Below are 25,122 nucleotides of genomic sequence, written 5' to 3'. Positions count from 1 at the left end.
GGAAATAGACACAAAAAGAAACATGGCAGACCACTGTATGGCTTGTCTCCAGTGGAGCGCCACTATAGAACTTTGGAACATGACAAAGTCACACCTCATTATTGTGCCGTAATTCAGATGACATTTAACACTGCATACTGTACAGATGTCCATCCTGCTATGGCTAAAACTTCTGTGCCATACCAGGTGCTCCCTGGCACCGTTATCCTTTGTTTACAACAGTATGGATTGATTGTTGTCATTGTACCTTTGCAAGCTGAACTGTGTGTATATGTTATATTATATATAATTATCAGCATAGATTTACTCTGCCATAGAAGACCATGAAACACAATAAAAATGTCAGGACTATTACTGTGCCAGTGAGTTTGAGTAACGTTGCTTTCTTTACCACTTATATCTCTTGGAAACAAGAAAGCCCAAACTCATATTCTGACATTTGGGAGCTGATCCACTGATATTAATATTCATAATATATCATATAGCCTACTGTACGTATAAACAGGAGGTTGATTTTGTAAATATTGAGGACTCATTCAGATCTGTTAGTAGTGCTAGAAAATAAAGTTCATTAGGGTGTAATAAGAAAAATGAATGTAAGCATACATTTAATCAATCAAACATAGCAAACATTGATGCTAAAACAGCTCCCAAGTGTTAAGCTTGATACTACTGTTGGAAGTTTATAGTTCTTGGTATTCTAGCTTCAGGGGAGAGATACTTGTGTTCGGGAAACATTGATTCAACTGCCTCTAGGGTCGTATACTGTAGGAATAACATGAATTTAGTTTTAGAGCAGACATCCACTTTAAGACGTGCCACTATTCTGTCCATTCTGCCCTCAGCAAACCCCCAGGTAAAGTGTTGGCTGAACAGAGGTCTCACCTCGATGAAATAAAAACAAGGAGACAGATCATTAATTAAAAGTGAGAGGTAAGCCTATATTCTGAATGTGAAGGTTTATGCTGAATTTGGTGCACATGGGGAGGTCTGGGAGATGTTGAATGGGGGGGAGGAAGGGCAGGTTCTCTCTCTCTCTCTCTCAGTGTCCCTGTGCTCACTTCTAGCAGATTCCAGTCTAGTGTTAATTGGACGGGGGAGAGGGCTGGAGAGGGAAGCGTGTAGCCCCATTAGCAATCCCCACATGGAACCCTGAGCTGAGAGTATCACAGACTTACAAATAGAAGGATTAAAATAATCAATAGACTTCACACCTCTCTATCTCTCTCTCTCTCTCCCTCTAGTAATGAAGATTAACAAGAGGACGATGTTATTGAAAATGTATCTTTGAGTTCTAACTTTGTATGCATTGAAGAAATCATTAATTGAAAATAAATGATACAGCCGAGCTTATAGGAAAATACATCATAAAGGTGTCCATCTACGTACTCAGTCATTTAAAAAAAAAAGGTTTTTAGAATTAGACAAGCCAAGGCAACAGTAGTTACTAGTGGATATGCTCTTTTTTTTTTTTTTTTTAACATTTGGAATTTAGCTTTTGATGAACTTTTGATGTGGCCCCTTACCCCAATGTTACTAAAAAAAATCACACCCGTGTGAACCGAGTGGTGCAACTCCCCCCCCTCCCCCCCCTCCTCTCTCTCTTTCTCTCTCATTAGCAGTCTCTCTCTCCGTTTCTGGCAAACAGTGCCCCTACTGGTACTCATTATATTGGTGCTCATTATCCAACACATAGGTGAACACATACACACGGACATTGCTGTTCCTTGGAGTGGTTGCACCACTCAAAAATATTATTATTACAGAATAGTCCATTTTGATATCTTGTAATGACATTGTTTGCACACCTACGCCACCTCGCGTGCATTCACTGTTATTACAGCAGCCTTTGAGGTCGCAGTAGCGTTTCTTCGTCGCTGCGCGGCAGTCGACGTCGGCAAGTTGTCTGCAGGCAAAGATGGCGGTGCGGAAGAAAGACGGCGGCCCGAATGTAAAATATTTTGAAGCGTCTGACACCGTTTCGCAGTTCGATAATGTCCGCGTGTGGCTGGGAAAGAATTACAAAAAGGTACCGATTCGTTTGACTCTTTACCGTTGCGTTTCACGCACTGTATGATTTTACAATGAGCTGTGCGGTTCTCCATGTCTTCCTTCGGCGAAAAGGAGTGACAAAGAGAGAGGAGGGAGGGTGTGAGATGATGATGGTTTGCAGAATGTCCAGCTGTTTTAATCCACATGAGCCGGAATACAAAAGGATGCTGAGGCGACGACGTCCTCCGTAGATGCATGCGTCAATGAGATTGTCGCTATGCACGTTTATGTATGATCTAACGCAAATCTAGGACATATTTTAACCGGGAATATGTATTTATGGCAAAAAGGGGGGTACAGAGCCTGCCTGTCTGCTGCTAGCTAGCCAGACAGCTAGCAGTAATTTGAGCGTACAGTTAATAGTGGCTGGCTGCTGCTGCTGCTGCTGCTGCTGGCTGGCCCCGGTGCCCAAATCCAGATGTTGCCTTTTCTGTGGCGCGCGTATCTGTCTGCAATCATGGCCTGTTACTGGGGGGGACACTGCGAGTGATGCAAAATTGCAAAAACAAGAAAAAAAAAACCCATTCTTTGTTCATACTTGTTTTATACAGAAATATCTTACTTAGATGCGAGTGCTTCATATTTTATAGAACCCAAATCATTTGTGACCTAAATCACAGTAGCCTATACAGAGGAAAAATTATAACAGCTGAGGCAGCATTGCTTTTGATTGATTGATTGAATACTGCTAAAATGCTATGCTAAAAGGATTAACCCCAATAAAGCGCACACACACACACACACACACACACACACACACACACACACACACACACACACACACACACACAAGTGTCACACAAGTAGTGGAAAGCAGGCTCAGCTCAGCGTTACTCAGCTATTACATTGCTATTACTTTATTTTTTATAATAATCACAAAGCACTTTGGACACAGGGGACATCAATATGTCTACACGGCCGTGGAAAGACTTGGCCTGGTCTGTGGCAAATTTTCAGAATAATGTAGTACAACACTATGTATGGCACATTATGAGTCCACTGGTACGTCTGGTATTGGTACAGTGGTTTTATAACTGAGAGTGTACAAATGGAATCAGATGGAGTTTGGAACGGTACCAAATGGACGCAGGTTCCATTTGTACACTCTCAGAGTCAGAGTTACAGACCAGCAATGGTCATTTAGGTCTAGATCTCATGTGTGTATGACTGTCCATGGCAAAAATAGAATTTTGCCAAAATTGTCCACCACAAGTCAGCATGGCGATGACCCCTATTTGAACAACAAGTCTCTGTCTGTCCAGCCTGTTAATATCTCCTTGTCCTCTGGCTTCCACAGTACATCCAGGCAGAGCCCCCCACCAACAAGTCTCTGTCCAGCCTGGTTGTCCAACTGCTTCAGTTCCAGGAGGAGGTGTTTGGACGCCATGTCAGCAACCCACCCCTCACTAAGCTACCAGTAGGTCTCATTCATTCGTCCCGCGTTTTCTTTCTTTCTCTCTCTCTCTCTCTCTCTCTCTCTCTCTCTCTCTAATTACGTTTTCTTAATTATTTTGTGTCCACAGATGAAATGTTTTCTGGACTTTAAATCTGGAGGGGCTCTCTGCCACATATTGGCTGCCGCCTACAAGTTCAAGAGCGACCAGGGATGGTAAGAGTTTCATTCTAGCTGGCCTAATGTTAGAAATGCATATGATCCCATCTTCGTTGAAGTGGGGAGGGACACATTTAATATTATGTCTAGATCAGGGGTCTCCAACTTTATTTAGGGGCAAAATATGGCAGCGACTTGTTTGATATAAAACAATTCAATCAGTTACACAATAACACATAACATATATTACTACCTACTTCATTACAAGTGTATGTTTGTGTTTGTGCGACATTCTTATGAATAAAATTGTATTCGTGCTAGTCTGCCTCACAGACATTGCAACATTCCTACCAAATACTCTTACAAGCTGGTTTTGTTGGGAAAACAAAATTAATAGAACATTAAAAACACAGTTTTCTTACTGTCTGCTATGCTGGCTCCACATATCAAGCTACCACTTTTCTCTTCACGTTTGTGAAGAAAAGGTGTTTTCTTCTTGGAACTGGAATTATCCACTATGACTGAACACTTACTGTAGGCCTATCTGCTAAAATTTAGCAGCTAAATAGAAAGTACAGTGTGTGCTAACTAGAGAGAGTGCACAATGTGTGCTGCTAACTAGGGAGGTCAAGGTCAAGTTTATTTGTTTGCCCCAAACTGGGCAATTCATTTTACAGCAGATAAAACCAAACCTCTAAAAAGACAACAGTAGTAACTTGATTTGCCTGGCTTCAAGCTCAACATGACCCATGTGTTGGAGATCACTGATCTAGCTGGGTGTTTGACTATACCGTATCAAGTATATACTATACAGTATTGCTGTTTCATGTGTAACTCCAGTCTAATTTCCTGGTAGGCGCAGGTTTGACTTCCAGAATCCGTCGAGGATGGACCGGAATGTGGAGATGTTCATGACCATAGAGAAGTCTCTAGTGCAGGTAAGTCTCCTTTCTTGTGGAACATCAAAATACCACTGTTCTTAATTCTTTACACTACAATTTTGAAACTGTTAAAATGTGAATGATTCTCTCACTCTTACTGTTTTTAGGTGTATTGTTTATGTAGGGTTTTTTACATAGTTGACTGAGTGTCAGTGATCAGTGTTGATTCCGTCGACTATGATGAGAGCGACGAATTGTGAGCTTGTAGTCGTAGATATAGGCAATTTTCAACACCAGTATAAATCAGGCATTATGACACCCATCAAGGCCCGCCAAGATACATTTCAGTCAACTAAATCAATTGTAGATTTAGTCGACTAAAATCACATGATATTTAGTTGACTAAAAGTAGACTCAAACATTTCAGATGACTACAACTTATTCAAAAGATTTTACTAAAACTAAATAAAAATTTGCTGTCAAAATCAACAGTAGATCTGCTGATATGAAAACTGCTAGAGTCTCACAGAAAGTCATCATCCAATCATGTGACCTACTACAGTAACCAGTAATCCTGCACTGCGGGCCTCCATCACTTAACAGTGATTTGACAAAGCAATTTTCAAATGGAAGCCTTTCAAGCAGCCAAAACATAACATCTAGCAGAGACCAAATGTATATTCCACTGCAGATTCTGCCAAGAGTCATTAGTCGTTCCAATAGAAGACATTCTAGTGTTTTCTCTCTCCTTTTTTAATCTCCTGTGTACACACTATACACACAGCATAATTATGTCTTCTCTCGTTTTCTGTGTTTCTCCACCACCAGAACAACTGTTTGACTCGACCTGTCATCTGCCTGGGTTCAGACATAGAGCCCAAGCTACTGGGCAAACTGAAGGACATCATTAAGAGACATCAGGTAGGAGTTTTCTTCCTTCTTTCTTGTTTCACAGAGGATCCCAGATCAAAAAGTAACTTTTCATAAGTGGCGATATCCAATCATTAAAATTACATTCATGAATGTAGGCTCGACCAGTTGATCTATTAGACCATTGGTTTTCAAACATACTTGTATTGTGTCCAATTCAATCATACTATAATTCAGTCAATGTCTGTCTGTCAGAAACACCGCAGTATCTCCTCATTGCCTGCACCAATCACTCCCACTTTTCACACAGGCATTGACCATATGAATATGGTTTCGATTTGACACATTAATGATTAATAATGAATTTATTAGTGAATTAACCTTGCACACCTCCGCCCCTTAGCGACACCTGCATCACAGGCCACCGTTCTCACCGTTACCCCACTGGCATGCTTCCTCTAGCTACCGCCGCAACACAACAAAGAGTACAATTTGGCGCCACTGACTGTGTGTGTGTGTGTTGCATCCTTTGGCCGTCTTCTCCTACTAAACTACACGTTTGCACACATCTCACCATGCACAACAGCAACAGCTAGCCTGTCCACACAACCACTACTTTGCATTCATATTCATGTCATATTTACAGTACAATACCCATTTATATTAAATAATAATCCAACCGCACCCAGGGCGCAGTACCCCCCGCGGTACTGAACAACTCATCTCCCCGCAAATCACATGTCACCAGTGTCACCAGTGACAAAATACATACAGACAGATGCAATGACAACGACACGTTCCTAAATCACACAAAACATCAAATTCTTATCCTGATTATATAAAGAACAAACTACAACTTGCTTTGAAGCCCAAAAAGTCAACCTCCGCGTTCACCGTTTAATAGCTTATATCTCCATGGGCAGCAGACGGTGAGCGGTTAGGGACAGTCTACAAAGTGCAACACCGAACTTGAAAATAGTCAATAACTTCCATTTATAGGCAGAATATCACCACCATATTTACATCACACATCAATGGTGTACTTATGATTGTACTACAGCATTTAATTAGCCTATACTTTTGTGCCAAACCCAACTTCCCAAGACCATCTGTAAACAATTCCCCCCTATCAGTAATGTGATCTATTACATCGCACACTGAACATGATTTGCTGTTCATATATTCAGAACGGGTAAGGACTAGTAATTACAATTTAGGCAGCCGCATTTAGCAGAGCAACTTACAGTAAGCAAGAACAGCACAAGGTAATACATCAAATAGTTATCTAGGATCATGAGAAAACCAGGAAGCTATCATCAGTCTATCAGTAAAGTCAGTTACGGTTTGAGAACCACTGTAAAGACAAATATTCAATATTCAATTTGGCGTTCACCTTGCCTTACTGTATTATCCATTATTTGTGACTTGACTTTTCTATTGCAGGGTTCAGTGACTGAGGACAAGACTACCAGCTCCCATGTGGTGGTTCCTATTCCTACCAGTCTGGAGGAAGGTGAGGCTAACTTGAGGAATTGCCTTAATTCTTTTTTCACTGGAGATTTGATTGTGAATTATGTTGCAGTAGTAACTGTCCAGCTTTGAGCTAATATTCTCTTCTGTCCTGCTTCAGAAGAGTGGGTGCGTCCTGTGATGAAGAGAGACAAGCAGGTGCTGCTCCACTGGGGCTATTATCCAGACAGGTGGGTTCTGAATAGGGATGGAGCAGTTCAATTAAAGCCAAAGAGAGATCAACCAGGTGCTCAATGGAGATAAAAGTTGAGTTGAGAAATGTAGGTCGGTGCTTCTAGGATCGACGGTAACCAAAGCCTGAAAAAGAGGAGCGATCCGAGTGCCGAAAAATAACGGAGGATAAGGCGTAAAATCAAGATACTTCATAGATAAGTCAACATGTTTCGACCAGCAACTGGTCTTCATCAGGGCAAGTATGAAGCCCTGAGAGGAGCCCTGATCGCTCCTCTTTTTATAGGTAATCAAACTAAATGGTGTAATCTATAATAAAACATAATCGGTAGTAATTAACAATTTATCCCTGATTTGGTCATGTCTTAGGCAAAAAGTTGGTAATTATTTAAAATAAATTGGGGAAAAAAACCCACAGAACACCAGCACAGATACATGAACACCACATCCCATAATAACTTGAGTGACAGTTGCTGTTGCCTTTTTTAATTGTACAAACCAAAAGGTGTCAAATGCTTTGCACACACACACACACACACACACACACACACACACACACACACACACACACACACACACACACACACACACACACACACACACACACACACACACACACACACACACACACACACACACACACACACACACACACACACACACAGCCTATCGAAAGGTTCCCTGTTCATTCCCCGGCTCCCCTTGGCTTACTGCTGAAGTGTCCTTTAGCAAGACATTTAACCCCTAACTGCTCCCGGTGAGCAGGATTGTGCCTTGCACGCTCTGCCGTCGGTGTGAATGGGTGAATAATGAATATAAACCACGTTGTAGAGCTCTTTATATAAATGCACCATTTACAATCTGTATTTGTCCTTCATCACCTTTCATCCCCCATACTTGTTTCCTCTGTCTCATCTGACCCTCATCTGACCTCTGACCTGGTTCCTCTGTTTGTTCAGTTATGACACGTGGATCTCGGCCAGTGAGGTGGAGGCTGCAGTGGAAGACGCTCCCAGCGCAGAAAAACCCAGGAAGGTCAGAATCATCATCACAGCTCATCTCCCGCCGCACATAATTTTGTGCCTTTAGTATGTTGTTGTTTTATAGACCGGTGGTTCGCAAACCTTCCATTTGGTTCCATGTGTACACTGTCAGAGTTACAGACCTGTAATGTTCCATTTGGCAGAAGGAGCGAGTGCATTCTCCGGTGTGTGTGTAAGGTGGGGGGATTATGATACTCCACTGCCGCTCTGTTCCACGGGAGTGTCCATCCGTTCGGCGGCCAACACCGCAACTGCCGATAACAGCTGTGGCTCCTGACATGCTTTGCCAGTTAAAAATCACCCGTGTCTTTCCTGTGAGGTTTGGGGTAGGGTGTCAGCGTCGCTGGTTAAAAATCACCCGTGTCTTCCCGGTGAGGTTTGGGGTAGGGTGTCAGCGTCGCTGGTTAAAAATCACCCGTGTCTTCCCTGTGAGGTTTGGGGTAGGGTGTCGGCGTCGCTGGTTAAAAATCACCCGTGTCTTCCCGGTGAGGTTTGGGGTAGGGTGTCAGCGTCGCTGGTTAAAAATCACCCGTGTCTTCCCTGTGAGGTTTGGGGTAGGGTGTCAACGTTGCTGGTTAAAACTCACCCGTGGCTCCTGACATGTGCTGCCAGGATGACATGCGCACCCTGGATTAATCGGAGAGTCAGATGATCGAGGCCAGATCAACTTAAGTCATATCATAACTTGTCAGATCTGGCCCAGAATAAGCTACATTATTTCAACTAGTGAAGACGTCCTGGAAATTATGTAAAGATCATCCCCATATGGACTGTGCTCTGTCTAGTCCTGAACGTCACCGGAGGACGTCATCATAACGTTATCATGACGCCATTTGGCTTGCTGGGTAGGGTGTCGGACTGCTGCCGCTGGTGGTGGAAAAAATGCACTCACTCTCTCCTGCCGCGGCTACTATCGACAGTTGGCGCCTAGGCTGGTGCCGGAAAATGCACTCGCTCTCTCTCCCATTTGGAACCCCTAGGTTCCCCCTAGTTGTAGTAGACCATACTGTAGATAAGCACTACATTTCTATATTACTCCATTCAAATATGAAGTACAATTGCAAATTGCCAGGTTGACTACCAGAACTTACACTGGGACGTCACTGCTGTGAATTATAGTTCCAGTCTTTCAATACTGATAGTATCTCTATATGAACAGTACATGCTGTTCTGTTGCTTTATTTTTAATAGTTTTACTAGACAATCTAATTACGTTAACCATTTTATTTCCATATTGGCTGTGTCCCAACTCTCCTGTTTGTTCCCTAGTATTACCTTATTTCCTCTCTTGGTTAGATCTTAATCAGGTTTATTTCATGGTGTCCTATTTGTAGATGTATTTTTATCTGTCTTGCATGTCGTTTGATTTTAGGCTGTTCTTTGTAATGCAACTTTGTAACCTTGTTTTGAAAAACATGCAACAAACTAATCTAATGTATTATAAAGATAATCGATTTTGTTGAATAAAAGGTTTGTTTCAAAACGGTATCCCTAAAAAATATGAAAATATCAGCTCTACAAGCTCACAACACATTGCAGCGAGATGTGTTCCATTTGATTTATAAAATAATTGAATATAATTATTTTGCTTTGATTGGATGCAAAAAACGTCTTGATTATTTGATTACCGGTAATCAAAAACATAATCGATTGAATAATAGCTAAGAAAACAATCTATATGCAGCCCTAAAGTAAACGGCTCCTCAGCTCAGTTTGTGACTCATAACTGAAATGGGGGTTAGACTAGAAGATCTACAAGTTCACGTGTGTGACTGACAATAACTTCCATGTCTTCTGCTGTTGCTGTCCGCCACAGGTCCACGCCAAGTGGATCCTAGACCTGGACCAGTACAACGAGTGGATGAATGAGGAGGACTACGAGGTGGGAGAGGCGGGCCCCAAGAGGAAGAGGATATCGGCCAAGACCCTGACGGACGAGGTGACCACGCCGGACGAGCGGCGCGACAAGAAGCCCGGCAGTGCCAAGAAGAGGAAGCGGTCCCCGTCGCCGTCTCCAACGCCTCCCCCACAGGAGAGCAAGAAGAAGAACACCAAGAAAGGGTGTGTGAACTTTGTGTGTCGTCAGTGGTGCATCTGTACGACGACAATGTTCCCGTCTAGAACCCTGCGTTGCTGTCACAGCTAAACCACTATTGTCACCGTCTGTGCAATGTGCATCAGTGGTTCTCAAGCATTTTCATGTCAAGGACACCTAAATTGATATGCATTTGTGCAGCAAAACACCATTTGTGGGGTCCATAAGAGAAGATTTGTCGACTCGACATATGGCAATTGCTCACAACACGTCACGATGTGATGCGTCATGAGCGAGTAGATCGGCTATTTTTTAATAGACGAAAGATCAAATGGGCTTAAAGGAATAGTTCACCCCCAAAATGACTTATTTTCCTATTACTCACCCCATGGAGACTTGAATTCATGTATATAATTTTTTGTTTTTGTCACCTAAGACAATAGTGGTTACCTTAGGGAACCACTATCCCTTTAAATGTCTCCCTCCCCCAAGGACCTCTGGGGGATCCATGGACCCCTCCTTTGAAGAACCAGTGTTGTACATAACATACCTTTTATCTGTTGGACGACAGGCCGACCACTCCATACACCAAGTCCAAACGTGGTCAGAGAGAGGAGGAGCAAGAGGACCTCACTAAGGACCTGGACGAAGCTTCTCCTGTACCTGCAACAGAGGAGGGCAACCCCGCTAAGACAAGTAAACACTAGCACTGTGTTGTATGCAACAGAGGAGGGCAACCCCGCTAAGACAAGTAAACACTAGCACTGTGTTGTATGTAACAGAGGAGAGCAACCTTGCTAAGACAAGTAAACAGCACTGTTGTATGTAACAGAGGAGAGCAACCCCGCTAAGACAAGTAAACAGCACTGTGTTGTATATAACAGAGGAGAGCAACCCCGCTAATACAGCACTGTTTTGTATGTAACAGAGGAGGGCAACCCCGCTAATACAGCACTGTGTTGTATGTAACAGAGGAGAGCAACCCCGCTAATACAAGTAAACAGCACTGTGTCGTATGTAACAGAGGAGAGCAACCCCGCTAATACAAGTAAACAGCACTGTGTTATGTACAGGGTTCCCATTCCCACTGTCATGAAATTCCTGGAGATCTTTTTAATTAAAAAATTAATAAAAAAAAATCCAGGCCTGGAAAAGGTGTGGGAATTAATCAAATGTTTTGGAACATAATTATATTATGTTTTGGATATAATTTACAGTTTTTTGGCCATTGATTATTTTTTTAAACAAACCAAAAAACGTCTTATTAGGCATTATGTGAAATGCCTAATGTATACAGGACATCACGTGACAAAAATAATAGATCTACAACATACATCTATATGTTGCACCGTGATGTTGTTAGCTTCTAGATCTGTTCTGTTTGTCACATGACAGCTTAGCTCGAGTCAGTCTATATGATATATGTGCTATAGGCCTGGAAATGGGGTAAAATATTTTGGAAAAGTTTTGAAAATGCATTGTTAAGAATGTGTGGGAACCCTGACCCTCATCAATCACAAATACAGTTTACAACAGTAGGCTTTTAGCAGCTGCTTTTACTTACAAGTGCGAGTAGGGCTGCAACAACAGTTACTCAAACAAATCGATTTATGATAGGTTATAAAATATAATCAATATTCGATTATTTTGAAAATAAAATACAAGCTGAACAATGAACCCAGCTCTATCGAAACAACGCATGCACAATAACTTTAATATAACAAGAACACCCATTACTAAAAAAAAAGGGATTAGCGTGAAAGGGAATGTAATGCTTTTTTCTTTATCTTCATAGCTAACACTAAGAGAGACTCTGACTCCACCCCAGTAAAAGGAGGAACAGACATGGGTGAGTTCCTTAATCCGATTACTTTACTTTCCATTCAGAGTTTAACTGCTATTATTAGATCATAGTAGAGTTGAACCATTCATTATTAGATCATAGTATAGTTAAACCAGGTTTCATGTACCCATGTGTTTTTCTGACTTGTATAGATGAGCAAGAAGATGAGTCTATGGAGACGGCAGGAAAGGTAAGCTCAAAGTGGAAAGTAAAAGTTGTAAAAGTGATGCTTTTGAATCTTGCAGAAGTCTGAAGCCTGATTCATACTTTGTCGCAAGACAGCATCACAGCCCGACAATAGGCAAGCCCGTGGGCTGATAGGTCGCCTATTGTCAGCGGGCGACCCCTTTGTGTGACTGTGACAGAGACTCTGCTTCTGAACTTCTGTACCGACAGGAGGAGGAAGAAGGCTCTCCAAGTGTTAAGGGTGAGCCAGTGAAAGGCTCAGACCTCCATGAGGACAATGTCACTGAACAGACCCATCACATCATCATCCCCAGCTATGCTGCGTGGTTCGACTATAACAGGTAATAATATGGAGTTACAAAGCTACAAATCAATTGATCGGGTGTACAGACTTGTGATGTAAATGTTTGTCTTCCCTCAGTGTTCATGCAATCGAGCGCAGAGCACTCCCTGAGTTCTTCAATGGCAAGAACAAATCCAAAACTCCGGAGATGTGAGTATTCTTTAGGACAATTGCTATTATCATTTTGTATCACTTCTCTTTGACATATTTTTAACAACAAAAAATCTTGTCTCCAATCTTTAGTCTTTTTCATAAATTAGTGGCTTACTTTGTCATATGACTAAGTGTTGAGCAAAAGTAATAAAGAAAATTGCTCAAAGATCCAGGCAGAAAATCAGGTATAAGCATTTTTCAAACTGCTGAAAATGGCGGAATAGCTGAGGGCGGAGCATACTGGTCAAAGTGACAGATGTGTTCCCCATGAGTCAAGGAACATGTGGAAACGAGGCATGAGCCCCCCTTTGGCCAATTGGAGTAAGACTGGTTTCAGTTTTTGGCATGACCCTCTACTATACTGTAAACTAAAGTTTCATAAGCATGTGACAGTGCATGTATACAGTATTATGGGCAGAAGAAGAATTTTCACAAAACAGCAATTTTCATTGGGTCATAAAACCTTGTGTTAATGTACAGACATTTTCGTGCATTTTGATTTTTTTTCATATACCGGTAATTCAAAATGGCGGGTGATCTAAGGGTCAGGTAAAAAATAAGAACACGCTACTTGTTCCGCATGAGGAGACTCATATGTGTATCGAAGTTTTATTGTATTTATGGTCAAACGGTTCATGAGCTATGCGTGGTCAAAGTTTATTGCATTTTCCATTGAGTGCTATAGTGCCACCGTTTGGCCAATGGTCATGGGCTTCGCATCGTCACCGTTTGGCATGGTCCTCTACCATGTTGCAGAGTTTCGTGAAAACCGACTGCACGGCTATTTTTGGCGGGAGAAGGAGAAGAAGAAAAAAACAGTCATAAACAATAAGGGACCAAGTCGGGACTGCTTGGTCCCTTAAATAGCCGATCTACACGTTCACAGTGCATCACGATGCTATGTGTCATGAACTTAGATCAGCTATTGTCGGTATGAAACTTATTCGCCAATAATGCCCAGGCCAGAACAGAGACAGAAAGTGGTGAAGTCTGTCTGTGGGGTTCTATACATATTGAACCAATAGAAAGTATTAACAAGAGCTTGTGAGTTGTGACTAAATAACTACTTTAGATCTACTGGAACACAGGTTCTTATTTCCATTCCATGAAAAGCGTTTAACATATAGGGTTTGCTACCCGACAGTGACGATATCTAATCACAGAGATTCAGTTTTGTGGGGTAAATCCTGCTGTGGACATCTTGTCAATCATTTCTGTGTTTTGACAGTTACCTAGCCTACAGGAACTTCATGATTGACACCTACCGGCTGAACCCCCAGGAGTATCTGACCTCCACTGCATGCCGCAGGAATCTTGCAGGAGATGTGTGTGCCATCATGAGGTCAGTGGAATATCTGAACGGGAAGTGTAATATAATAATTACAATAAACAGAAATGCTGTTAAAACCCATGCATAGTCAGGTATAACAGTCAGAACCATAAATTTGTATGTCGTCGTAAGAAGTAATTCTTTATACTGTAACCAAACTGTGTTGCAGACCAAAAGGAAAACACAAAGCTGTTGAAATTAAATTGCAATATCTTTATCTGACTTAAACTGGGTCAAACAAAAATAATAATTCAATTCAAATGAACGATCAAGATTTCAAAATACAAATGTTAATGTTCAAACTCAGATTGTTTAAAGTCCTGCAACGCAAAGATCCTGTCTCCAATGAGTCAAGTATCAAAAACGTTAACCCAAAGGTAATCCAAAATTAATCGAATAAAAAATTGGAGATCTTCTATTTTCCAGAAATCAAGTACGGTAATACATAAAGTCATCAAATAAAAAGGCAATGCATTGCTAAAAAAATATATATATTCCTCACCCTTCAAGTCAAGAAGCCACAGCCGGTTCCTTTGTCCAACAGCTCTGAATTGGTACCAAGCTTACCGTCAGAAATGTTTGACCAAACTTCCTTTCTTCCCCTAAACAAAGTTCTTCGGTCAAACTACTCAGTGGTCTAATACGTTTTGATTCTGGTTTAGTATTGGCCTTAAAAGAGTCTCTTTGACAAACAAACACCATCAAACACTCTTTTTGATACCTAAAATGGCCGCCTCACTTCCTGTACTTTTATAGATATTCCTGGTACCACACTTCCTGGAACTATAACATGATTTTCCCCACAGCTCCCCCTATGATCAAACCTTGTCAATTTACAATCTAGGCATTTAGCAGACACTCTTAATCCAGAGCGATTTACAATAAGCAATAACAAAAAAGCATGGCATACAACACATACGTGTACATAAAAAGTAGTTTAAGTCAAACATGCTATAAGTCAAATAAACTACATAAAGTAGACTTACTGATCCCCTCCCTCTATCTTTACCTACAGGGTCCATGCCTTCTTGGAGCAATGGGGCCTCATCAACTACCAGGTGGACTCTGAGAGCAGGCCCACGCCAATGGGTCCTCCACCTACGTCTCACTTCCACGTCTTAGCAGACACTCCATCCAGCCTGGTGCCCCTGCAGCCCAAGGCTTCCCAGGTAGGTACACACTCACATGCACGTACAGCACACACATGCACACGCACACACCCACTAGGCTCGTTCTGATTTTCTTTGATACTTTTCACCATCCGTGCTGTAATGTAACTTCCCCGTAAAATACATCTTTCCATCTCTTTCCAAGTCCTCTAACCTTGTGCATGGTAAATCTTTACCATACATGGAATTTCATTGTGTTTTTCATTTGAAAATCAGTATTTTGTGTGACACTGTTGTGGCTAGACCATAGATCTGTCCTTTCCCCCCCTCTTATTTCCCCCGTAGACCCCTGCTCCCCAGCAGATGCTGTCCTTCCCAGATAAGGTGAAGGAGAAACCGGTAGACCTGCAGAACTTTGGCCTGCGGACGGACATGTACAGCAAGAAAACAACCCCCAAGGTACAAGTCAGAGAAGATGTACACGTGAAGCTCCGACTGCTCTGTTGCACAATGACCTGATTTGTTTTTGTCTTCACATTTTTCTTTTCCAGAGTAAGAACACAGCGAGCTCCATGAGAGAATGGACTGAACAGGAGACACTGCTGCTACTCGAGGCAAGGATTTCCTCATCCTAATATAACACAGGGGGACATTTGTATAGACACATTGTTATTGGTCCATTTCTTTTTTGTTTCCTACATCTAGATTTTAATTAATATTATTAAAAAATAATAATAAATAAACATTCTCAAAAAAGCTAAAAATGAATCATGAATTGAAGTAATTTCATGAATAACTAAAAGAAAAATCTAAGAAATTCCATAAATTAGAAAACAGATGTTTAAGAGCTCACAATGGGGCGCAAAGTTACTATTTTCACTAGTTTGGGTCCTGGGCAAACCTTTTAAGGCAAACACGCCTTTATTTTATATTTTTTATGGAGGGACAGACAGTAGGCTGAGAGAAAATGGGGAGAGAGATGGGGGGAAGACATGCAGTAAAGGCCGTCGGGATCGAGAGTCTTACCCGCAGCACACGGACAGACTGGATTACCAGCCAAGGTGCCTGGACCACTGAGCATGGCCCAGGCCTCTAATTTCTCTTTAGGGTCACAGGATATAATGTTTGGGAACCACTGGCCTAATGTATATCAAATGGGGGTTTGTGGCCTAATGCATATCAAACTGGGGGTCCTTGAAATGAAAAAGGTTGAGAATCAATCACTTGGCTAAACGATAGGCCCTCCTGTCCCCACGCAGGGCCTGGAAATGTACAAGGATGACTGGAACAAGGTGTCGGAGCACGTGGGGAGTCGCACCCAGGACGAGTGTATCCTCCACTTCCTGCGGTTGCCCATCGAGGACCCCTATCTGGAAGAGACCGCCACCACCCTGGGACCGCTGGCCTACCAGCCAGTGCCCTTTAGCCAGGCAGGAAACCCCGTCATGAGCACCGTGGCCTTCCTCGCCTCCGTGGTAGACCCACGCGTTGCCTCTGCTGCAGCCAAATCTGCTCTAGGTGAGAAGCTGTTCAGCACTAATCTACCACTTTAATGGGCCGATAATCATTAGCATCGTTACATAAAGCATAACCATCGCCACCTAGAATATTGACTCCTATTTGCTGCATCAATTGCCGATTGATCCAGAATTCCAAGACAGACTTAAGTGGTTAACAATGTCACACCTCTGTCTCCATTTCAGAGGAGTTTTCACGAATGAAGGAAGAGGTTCCAGCGGCGCTGGTGGAGGCTCATGTGCGGAGGGTGGAGGAGGCAGCTAGAGCCAGCGGCAGACAGGACCCACTCTATGGCCTGGAGGGGAGTGGCATCGCAGGTACTGGCCTGGAGGACGGAGACAAACCGGGTAGGACGGACCAACACACACACGAAGGCACGCGCTACGCAGGAGACTAAACAGACTCTGGGGAGAGATGCTTGACTAACTGATTGAGGGACAGACAGGAAGAGATGAAGCCAGAGATAAAGTGAAATAATGGCTTCTGACTTCTCTTTTCTCTCACCCTGTAGAAGAAAGCAGCGAGGAAAGCAAGAGTGAGAGCCAATCCAGTGAGGAGAAGAGGGAACCCAAGGTAGGGTTTCTGTTGGATGGAAACTGTGCTTTCCCGTTGTGGTGGTGATTTGTTTCCATTTCCTCAAGCCTCACTGTGCTCTATCCCGTTCCGTCGGCCCACAGGAGAGCAAAGACGGAGCCATGGAGGAAGACGAGAAACAGGGAGAGAACGGGAAGAAGGAGGAAGAGAGAGGGAGAGAGGCCGAAGGGGAGAGGGACACCGAGAAAACAGACTCGGAGATGGGTGCGTCCATTTTGACACTTCATGTGTACAAAGAACTGCGCTTGATTTTTCTTTTCTCCTCCAATTTGTGAAATAACTTTTTGATCTGCTTAGGTGACGGAGAGAAGGAGAAAGATGGAAAGGAGGGAACAGAGGAGGGACAGCGAGAAGGAGACAGCGAGGGAGAAAGGAAGGCTAAAGTGGAGCGTGAAGTGGGAGAGGGGAACCTGGCCACGGCTGCTGCATCTGCCCTGGCTGCTGCTGCTGTGAAAGCCAAGGTACAACGTCCTCATATACACCGATAAATAACAGTGGATCAGGGGTAGAGCGGCCGCTTGGGAACCAGTTAGATCACGGGATAATTGCTCCCGATGAGCAGGTTGGTGCCTTGCATTTGTAACGGGTTGTGTCTGTCTGTGTATTTGGTGGAGGTGTTTATGGTGTAGAAGTGATGACATGGCCACACAGGACTTCCTCTTACTCTTTACTTTGTAGCTCCTGGTTTGAACACATTGATACATGACACTGGTCGACTCGTCAACAGCACAGCAGCACAGCATACAGTACACATATCTGCAGCATGGAATTGATTTCCTCTGCTGAGGCAAACTACAATCATATGATCATACATGTATAGTGGTATTTAATTAATTTCTTTCTTCTTCTTTTTCATAGAGCACCTAGCCCATTGAGAGCTATTTTCTTATCTTACAGAACATTTAAAAAATCCACAAATAGATCATAAAACACTATAAGCCTATTATCAGACAATAAAAACCCTCATCCCTTACAAAACACCGGAATTCACAATGCTGGAATTACAACACAAAAATGTTTGCCATTCAACAAAGCCTACCAGGTTTGAACACATTAATACATGATGATGACACTGCTCATCAATACAACAGTGCATACAGTACACAAATCTGTGTAACAAAGAGTGAAAATAATTGATATAAAGTACAAAAAAATGTATTTATTGTTTGCAACGAGCTCTCATGCACCTACCCGCACAAAAAGGGACACTACATGCAGCTGTGCTTTTCATCCACCAGGTGGCTTTAGTACTCTACAATACATTGAAAGGCAAGCACATTGATTTTGTAGAAATGAATACAAAGATATTTCTAACTCTGTTACACATGGTTTCCTGTGTATGAATGTGTGTATGAATGGGTGAATGTAATACACAATCTATGTAAAGTGCCTTGGATAAAGGCGCTATATAAATGCACCATTTATTTACCATTCCATTTTACGAATGCAGTGAGCACTTACTATGAGACCTAGCAGATCATGTCTGTCTGTCTGTGTGTGTGTCTGTCCCGCTTTTGTGCCCATATATGGAGCTGAGTGATTGCGAACGCAGTGAACACTTACTATGAGACCTAGCAGATCATGTCTGTCTGTCTGTCCGTGTGTCTGTCCCGCTATCCAAATATGGAGTGTGTTGCATCAGCAATCACTCAGCTCCATATATGGGCACAAAAGGGGCCAGGTCCACTCAGCTCCATATATGGGCACAAAAGGGGCCAGGTCCACATATACAGTAACAGCGGGACAGACACACAGACAGACAGACATGATCTGCAGGGTCTCAGCTGCGTTCGCTTCCCGCGTTTGCGCGTCTTACTGGTTAGACTCAGCCATAACCATATAAGGAGTCCCCAAAGCAGCTATACGTCCAAATATGGAGTGTGTTGCATCAATCACAAACAAATCACTCAGCTCCATATATGGGCACAAAAGCGGGACAGACAGTTGCGTTCGCTTCCCGCGTTTGCGCGTCTTACTGGTATTTAACAGACCATCTAGGGCACCTAACACCATTCTGATTGTTCGAGACATGTCACATTAATAAGGGGGTGCACAACATGATATAATATACTTCTAATTAATGGAACTAGACCTCTGTGAATACTGTCTAGCTACACCTGGTGACAAAAATGCAACTGTAGTTAAAAAGCTTATTGCGAACGCAGTGAGCACTTACTATGAGACCTAGCAGATCATGTCTGTGTGTCTGTCTGTCTGTCTGTCTGTCTGTCTGTCTGTCTGTCCCGCTTTTGTGCCCATATATGGAGCTGAGTGATTACGTCACCATGACTCAGCCATAACCATATAAGGAGTCCCCAAAGCAGCTATACGTCCAAAACCCAAATATGTACGAGCTGCGTTCGCTTCCCGCGTTTGCGCGTCTTACTGGTATGTATACTTTCTTCTTCATGTTGCCTGTATTATTGTCCACAGCACCTGGCTGCAGTGGAGGAGAGGAAAATCAAATCACTGGTGGCGCTGCTGGTGGAAACCCAGATGAAGAAGTTGGAGATTAAATTACGACACTTTGAAGAACTGGAAACCATCATGGATAGAGAGAGGGAAGCGGTGAGTGTGGCATGTAGTTCTAGCTTGCCGATTATCGTGTGTGTGTTGTAGACGTCTGAAGATCTGTAACTCATGTACAGTTGGAATCAGTGTTAATTTCGGCAACTAAATCTACGACAAATGTTCGTCGACTACCTGACGGAAACTAATATATTGACAATTTTGTCAACAAATAAAAACTAGACTACAATGTTCGGGAGGGACTAGTGGAGAAGAGATCCATTAAAACTAAAACACAAGTAATTTTATGTTTGGTTGTGCTCGGGTGGTGCGCTCTGAAAATAGCCGATCTACAAGCTCTTTCAGCATTCAACCAAGAGTAAAATCAGCCATTATGACGGCATCAAGGCACTGACAAAATACATTGTTGTCGACAAAATCAACTGTATGTTATGATATTTAGTCTAAAACTAGACTAACACTTAAAGATTTCAGATAAATCTAATTGGAATTTCATTCAAAAGACTATGACTAAACTAAATTAAAAACTTGCTGTCAAAATCAATCACTAGTTGGAGTACCAGAGGCAGCAGCTGCTGGCGGACCGTCAGTCCTTCCACATGGAACAGCTGAAGTACGCCGAGATGAGGGCTCGTCAGCAGCACTTCCAGCAGATCCAGCACCAGCAGCACAGCCAGACGGGGGGGACTGGCGGCCCTCACCCCAACCAGGCTGCCACGGCCGCCCCAGCGCCTCCGGGTCTGCCCGCTGCTCAGCAGGCTCCCAGCACGCCCGCACCGCAGCCTGCCCCCAGCCCCGCACCGCCTGCCTCCTCCGGTGCGGCTGCCGAGTCCCAGCCGTCCTCCGCAGTGTCTCACACTTCACCCCCGTGTCCCCCAGGACAGATCCCTGCCGTTGCTGCCTCCTCCACCACCTCCACCACCTCCACCACCTCCACCACCACCACCCACTCCAGCTCCAGCTCCAGCACTACCCCAGCAGCACTCCACGGTGAGGGCATGACACACACACCTACCACAACAATGCAGTATGTTGCTGTTCTGAAACCTACATTATTACCCTATGTGATGACTCGAGTGTACGGACTGTTTAATAACTTCATTGACATTATATTATTGTCAACAATGATTTAATGTGTGTGGCTAAGTTGGACACTCAACTGCACACTCAATGTAGTCTCGCTTATGGCTCGTACACACTGCACAATATTTGCTCCGGTTATGCTGTCGGGGACCATTTTTGGCGCTCGCTGACAAAACTACCGATCTGACACAAGATCAAGCTTTGATCGCCGAGGTTTTGCTCGCTGTGTGTGAAAGGCTCTGAGAGAAAATATAGCCCCGATAAAAGTGCTCGCCGACGCCTTCCTGACTGTTTCTGAATATCAAGCTGGTTTGATATTTGGCTCTGTCGCCGAATGGACATCTTACAGTATCGCGTCCCGAGAAGTCCTGTATTACAGCCAATGAGAGCACAACTTCACAAGCTGCATGTGCTCACTGCTCACAACCACTATCTGTCTGTCTGTCGACTGTATCAATAGATGATCAGATGATAATATAACCCACAACGATATAATGACAGTCGATTTAAAAAAAGAGACTCCTGTAGTGTGAAATACATAACGATCTGATGACTCGCCGACAAGTGTGTAGGGGCCATTAGCCAGATCAAGCTTTGATCGCCGAGGTTTTGCTCGCTGTGTGTGAAAGGCTCTGAGAGAAAATATAGCCCCGATAAAAGTGCTCGCCGACGCCTTCCTGACTGTTTCTGAATATCAAGCTGGTTTGATATTTGGCTCTGTCGCCGAATGGACATCTTACAGTATCGCGTCCCGAGAAGTCCTGTATTACAGCCAATGAGAGCACAACTTCACAAGCTGCATGTGCTCACTGCTCACAACCACTATCTGTCTGTCTGTCGACTGTATCAATAGATGATCAGATGATAATATAACCCACAACGATATAATGACAGTCGATTTAAAAAAAGAGACTCCTGTAGTGTGAAATACATAACGATCTGATGACTCGCCGACAAGTGTGTAGGGGCCATTAGCCAGACAACTATTCCACAATCTCAAATGCCATATAGTCTGGAACTGCACCTCTCGAAACCAGACAGGAAGCTGTCATCCGTTCACAAAAATATATCTTAAAATAACTTAACATTCAATTATTTTATTTCCTTTTCTGCTAACCAGAAAGCTATACTATATATGCTCATATGATTTTGATTCTGATACATTTGCGTGACTGTAAAGACCAAACGGAAGTGTGAAAGAGGGGTCCAGTGTTGCAAATATACTGTGTTTTGCGTCCCTAGACGCAGAATATTTATAATGGACACAACCTTGTCCCCTTCCGGGGTCCCTGCCTGGACGCACTACCGTACTCCGCACTGTACAGTAACAAGAATCCACGTAAAATAATATGCGTGAAAATTTGCGGTAAAAAAAAAAAATATCCACAGACACAATCATTTTGCATGGCCGCATTAGACGTCATCAAAATATGACTCGTAACATTGTTGAAGTGACATTGTCCCTGAGACCCATCTGAAAGACCACCCCTGGGTCCCGGGACCAATTACATTGAAAACCTATTTACATCACTGGGGGTCATATCCGCTTTATCGCTTGATCATTTTCAGAGCTTCCGTGCTCCAGACTGTATGACGGAAGCATTTGTAAAAATGTGTATGTTGTATAAATTAGTCACATGTATCTCTTTTGACGTTGACCCCTCAGAACCTAGTGCCCCTCTGCCAGGAGGGGACACACTGCACCCCTCAGCGCCAGTGCCCCCTCCACAGTGAGAGATAGAGAGAGAAACAATGTCCTGGGAAACTGACTGACTCTAACCACTCTGAAGCCTGCCTGTATCATCTGAAATGAAGAAATTATGAACTGAAGGAAGAGGACACATTTCTGACATATTCAAAAAAAATTGACAGGACATTTTGACGCGAGAAAGAGAGCAGCATTTTTGCAGAATTATCGGTCAGTAAAAAAATGATCCCTGCGAATGCAGTCTATACAAGAAAATGCCAATGAAGAACACTCGGTTTCAAACAAAACACGCCCTTAGCTCATACACTGACGTATGATGCATTAATTTCTAATGTTCCCCTTAACACTAGAGGTGTTGAACTGGGAAAGAGTCTTACAAATATGCTTTGACCCAAGGATACAAAGAGAAGTTCATGACCCCATTTGATATTTTTTATGTTTTGACCATTGGTGCTTTATTGATTTCTTCAACAACTTACATGAGTTCTCATGCTCAACAATCTTTTCCAGCGGTAGCTACAATATTGTCCCATTGTAGTTCCCATTGTTAACTAAAAGATAAGGAAGGAAAAAAGTATATTTGCACTTTGTATATGTTTCCCCTAGTCTTTTTCAAAGACTTGAAGCATTAATGGCATTGAACTTAAGCACTTATTGTCCCGTTATTGTCTTATTACTTCATAATTAGAGTTTGGGAAACTCAATCTGACATGTTACTTTTCATCCTCCTTTGGTTCAAATAATGGCCTGTGATGAGTAGATTTTAGCTGGTGGTCACATTTCTGAAACCAACTGACCATATTCACACGGTACCCGTAGGGTGGGTTTTCCCACCCCCTGAGGCCATGTGAATATGGTCAATTGCTCTCACCACTCTGTCTGACAGATGTGGAAACATTTCAATAAGAGTCACTTTTAAAATGACATAAGCTCAATTTGCCAACAGTTACGAAAATATTGAGTGTAAATTGAATTTTCTGTTACAATCCTGTTGCAAATGTTTTGTCCTTGAATAACAGTATGAAAACCATTCATAGTATTGATAGTTCAATTTCCATGTGCCCTTAGTGACGCACAAGGGGGCAGTTCCGTGTCCTAGAAGGATTTTACTTTTTGTATGCGATACCCCTGTAACGAGTTCACTTTTAAACAGACTGATACGATGCATCTGAAGTAATATTACATTGGCATAGCAGTAACTACAACTGCACGGTTTTTATTTTATTCACAGGGCCTTCAGATGAGGTCACTTGTGTTTGGTCTGGAGAACGTTAAAGCATCCAGGTTTTAGTTTCGTGAGGAATGTACTTTCACTCAATAGAAATGACTGAACAGGTCTAAAAGACTCAAATAGCAATTCAATGGCGAAAGTCATCTCTAATCACAATTTGAGTTTTTTTGTTTTGTTTAATGAATTGAACCAAAATCTTTTTTTAAATCATGTTGATCTCAAGTGCTGTATGTGATTTTTCTTTTTTTTATACATCCAAATCTGGTTGCTTGGGAAATCAACGCATTTTAAGTAGTTTGTCTTTGTTAGATCAAAGGAATAATTAAGCTGTAAAAGACAAGGGATCTCGCACCTTAAACAGCTGACAATGGAGAATTTTGTCGTTAGTATCTGCAACAATATCCTCACTTTTTATCCTATCAATTTTTATATTTTTTACTGTCAGGTTTTCCATCTTATTTCTTTGATGTCTACATTATAACTGTATATTGTTATTACCTTTGTAGCCTATATCCTCTCCACTCAGTATCATGTGTATGATTCTGTTTCAAGTTTGAGACGTGACTGTGTGCGCATGTGTGAATATGTGAATGCATGCCATTACGATGATCTGTAACCCAGATATACTTCAGTTTTATCTGCTCAGTGCCATTTGTTTTATTATTTGTAACAGAGGCTGAAGTTTTATGATTGCTGATGTTCTTATACAAACTACTTAATTGCACACATGGCGCATCACATCAGTGCCCTGAAATATAATCAGTGATGAAACTTGCAGTATGTCCAGTCCAGATAGCCAGTATTAGAGACCCCACCACGGTTGTGATCATAAATTGACTTCTTTTGTCTTGTGTGGATTTTGTGATTTAAAATAAGTGTGTCTGTTCAGTTTCTGTTTGAGTATGTTTTTCACTATGCTGAAGGTAGCAGCAATTGCATTGATGATACATTAGAAATCAACTTTTCCTCAGTAAATCATCACGTAATTAATGTTGACAGTTAACACTTGCCGTTTGTATTGAATGGCAAAATTGAAATATGTCCAGGGTTTACTTGCTTACCCCCAACACTTAAAGTGTTGGGGGGGGGGGGGGGAATAAATGAAAACGTGAAGAGGAGTCACTGCAAAAATGTGGTTCATTATTGTGGCGAGTCTAGCTTAATATGCTTGTGCAAGCAATAGTATTACAAACAGCATGGAGAGCTACTGTAAATGTTACTCTACACAGTAAAGTGAAATAGAAAATGCTTAATATGAGGTCCTTATCACGAACGATGAAGAAAGCGGACAGACTGACTTGACCCAGTAAAACCTGGAATGCATCTAGATTTTAACTCTTAGGATTTAGGACATTTTAGAA

The 25,122-nt window shown here is 42.5% G+C and overlaps 1 protein-coding gene across 4 annotated transcripts; it reads left to right on the top strand.

The window, feature by feature from the left end:
• Positions 1 to 1,901: 1,901 nt before the first annotated feature.
• Positions 1,902 to 24,649, top strand: smarcc2 (SWI/SNF related BAF chromatin remodeling complex subunit C2). 4 transcript variants are annotated; one of them, XM_080783840.1, is made up of 26 exons: positions 1,902 to 2,029; positions 3,350 to 3,469; positions 3,576 to 3,661; positions 4,467 to 4,542; positions 5,314 to 5,406; positions 6,799 to 6,868; positions 6,986 to 7,055; positions 8,016 to 8,091; positions 9,916 to 10,160; positions 10,706 to 10,830; positions 11,930 to 11,983; positions 12,130 to 12,167; positions 12,374 to 12,504; positions 12,585 to 12,656; positions 13,888 to 14,001; positions 15,005 to 15,158; positions 15,444 to 15,557; positions 15,650 to 15,712; positions 16,358 to 16,616; positions 16,802 to 16,990; positions 17,128 to 17,189; positions 17,294 to 17,414; positions 17,508 to 17,671; positions 19,644 to 19,778; positions 20,291 to 20,729; positions 22,489 to 24,649. In XM_080783840.1, exons 1-26 carry the CDS (start codon positions 1,919 to 1,921, stop codon positions 22,554 to 22,556), a joined length of 3,249 nt encoding a protein of 1,082 aa, XP_080639966.1. In that variant the 5' UTR covers positions 1,902 to 1,918; the 3' UTR covers positions 22,557 to 24,649. The 4 variants fall into 4 exon arrangements, with proteins under 4 accessions (XP_080639966.1, XP_080639968.1, XP_080639967.1 ...); XM_080783842.1 differs by having other exon boundaries at positions 4,461 to 4,542; positions 16,802 to 16,933; XM_080783841.1 differs by having other exon boundaries at positions 4,461 to 4,542; positions 16,802 to 16,963.
• The last annotated feature ends 473 nt before the right edge of the window (positions 24,650 to 25,122 follow it).

This window comes from Protomyctophum bolini, assembly GCF_963924005.1.
Source record: "Protomyctophum bolini genome assembly, chromosome: 2".
NCBI classification, from domain to species: domain Eukaryota; kingdom Metazoa; phylum Chordata; class Actinopteri; order Myctophiformes; family Myctophidae; genus Protomyctophum; species Protomyctophum bolini.
This window is presented reverse-complemented; position numbering and strand designations above follow the sequence as displayed.

Coding starts and splice junctions, on each gene's coding strand:
- smarcc2 (XM_080783839.1), top strand. CDS start 1,919: ATGGCGGTGCGGAAGAAAGACGGCGGCCCGAATGTAAAATATTTTGAA. Junction 16,991..17,127: donor GGACCAACACACACACGAAG/GCACGCGCTACG, acceptor CTCACCCTGTAG/AAGAAAGCAGCGAGGAAAGC. Junction 19,779..20,290: donor TGGATAGAGAGAGGGAAGCG/GTGAGTGTGGCA, acceptor ATCAATCACTAG/TTGGAGTACCAGAGGCAGCA.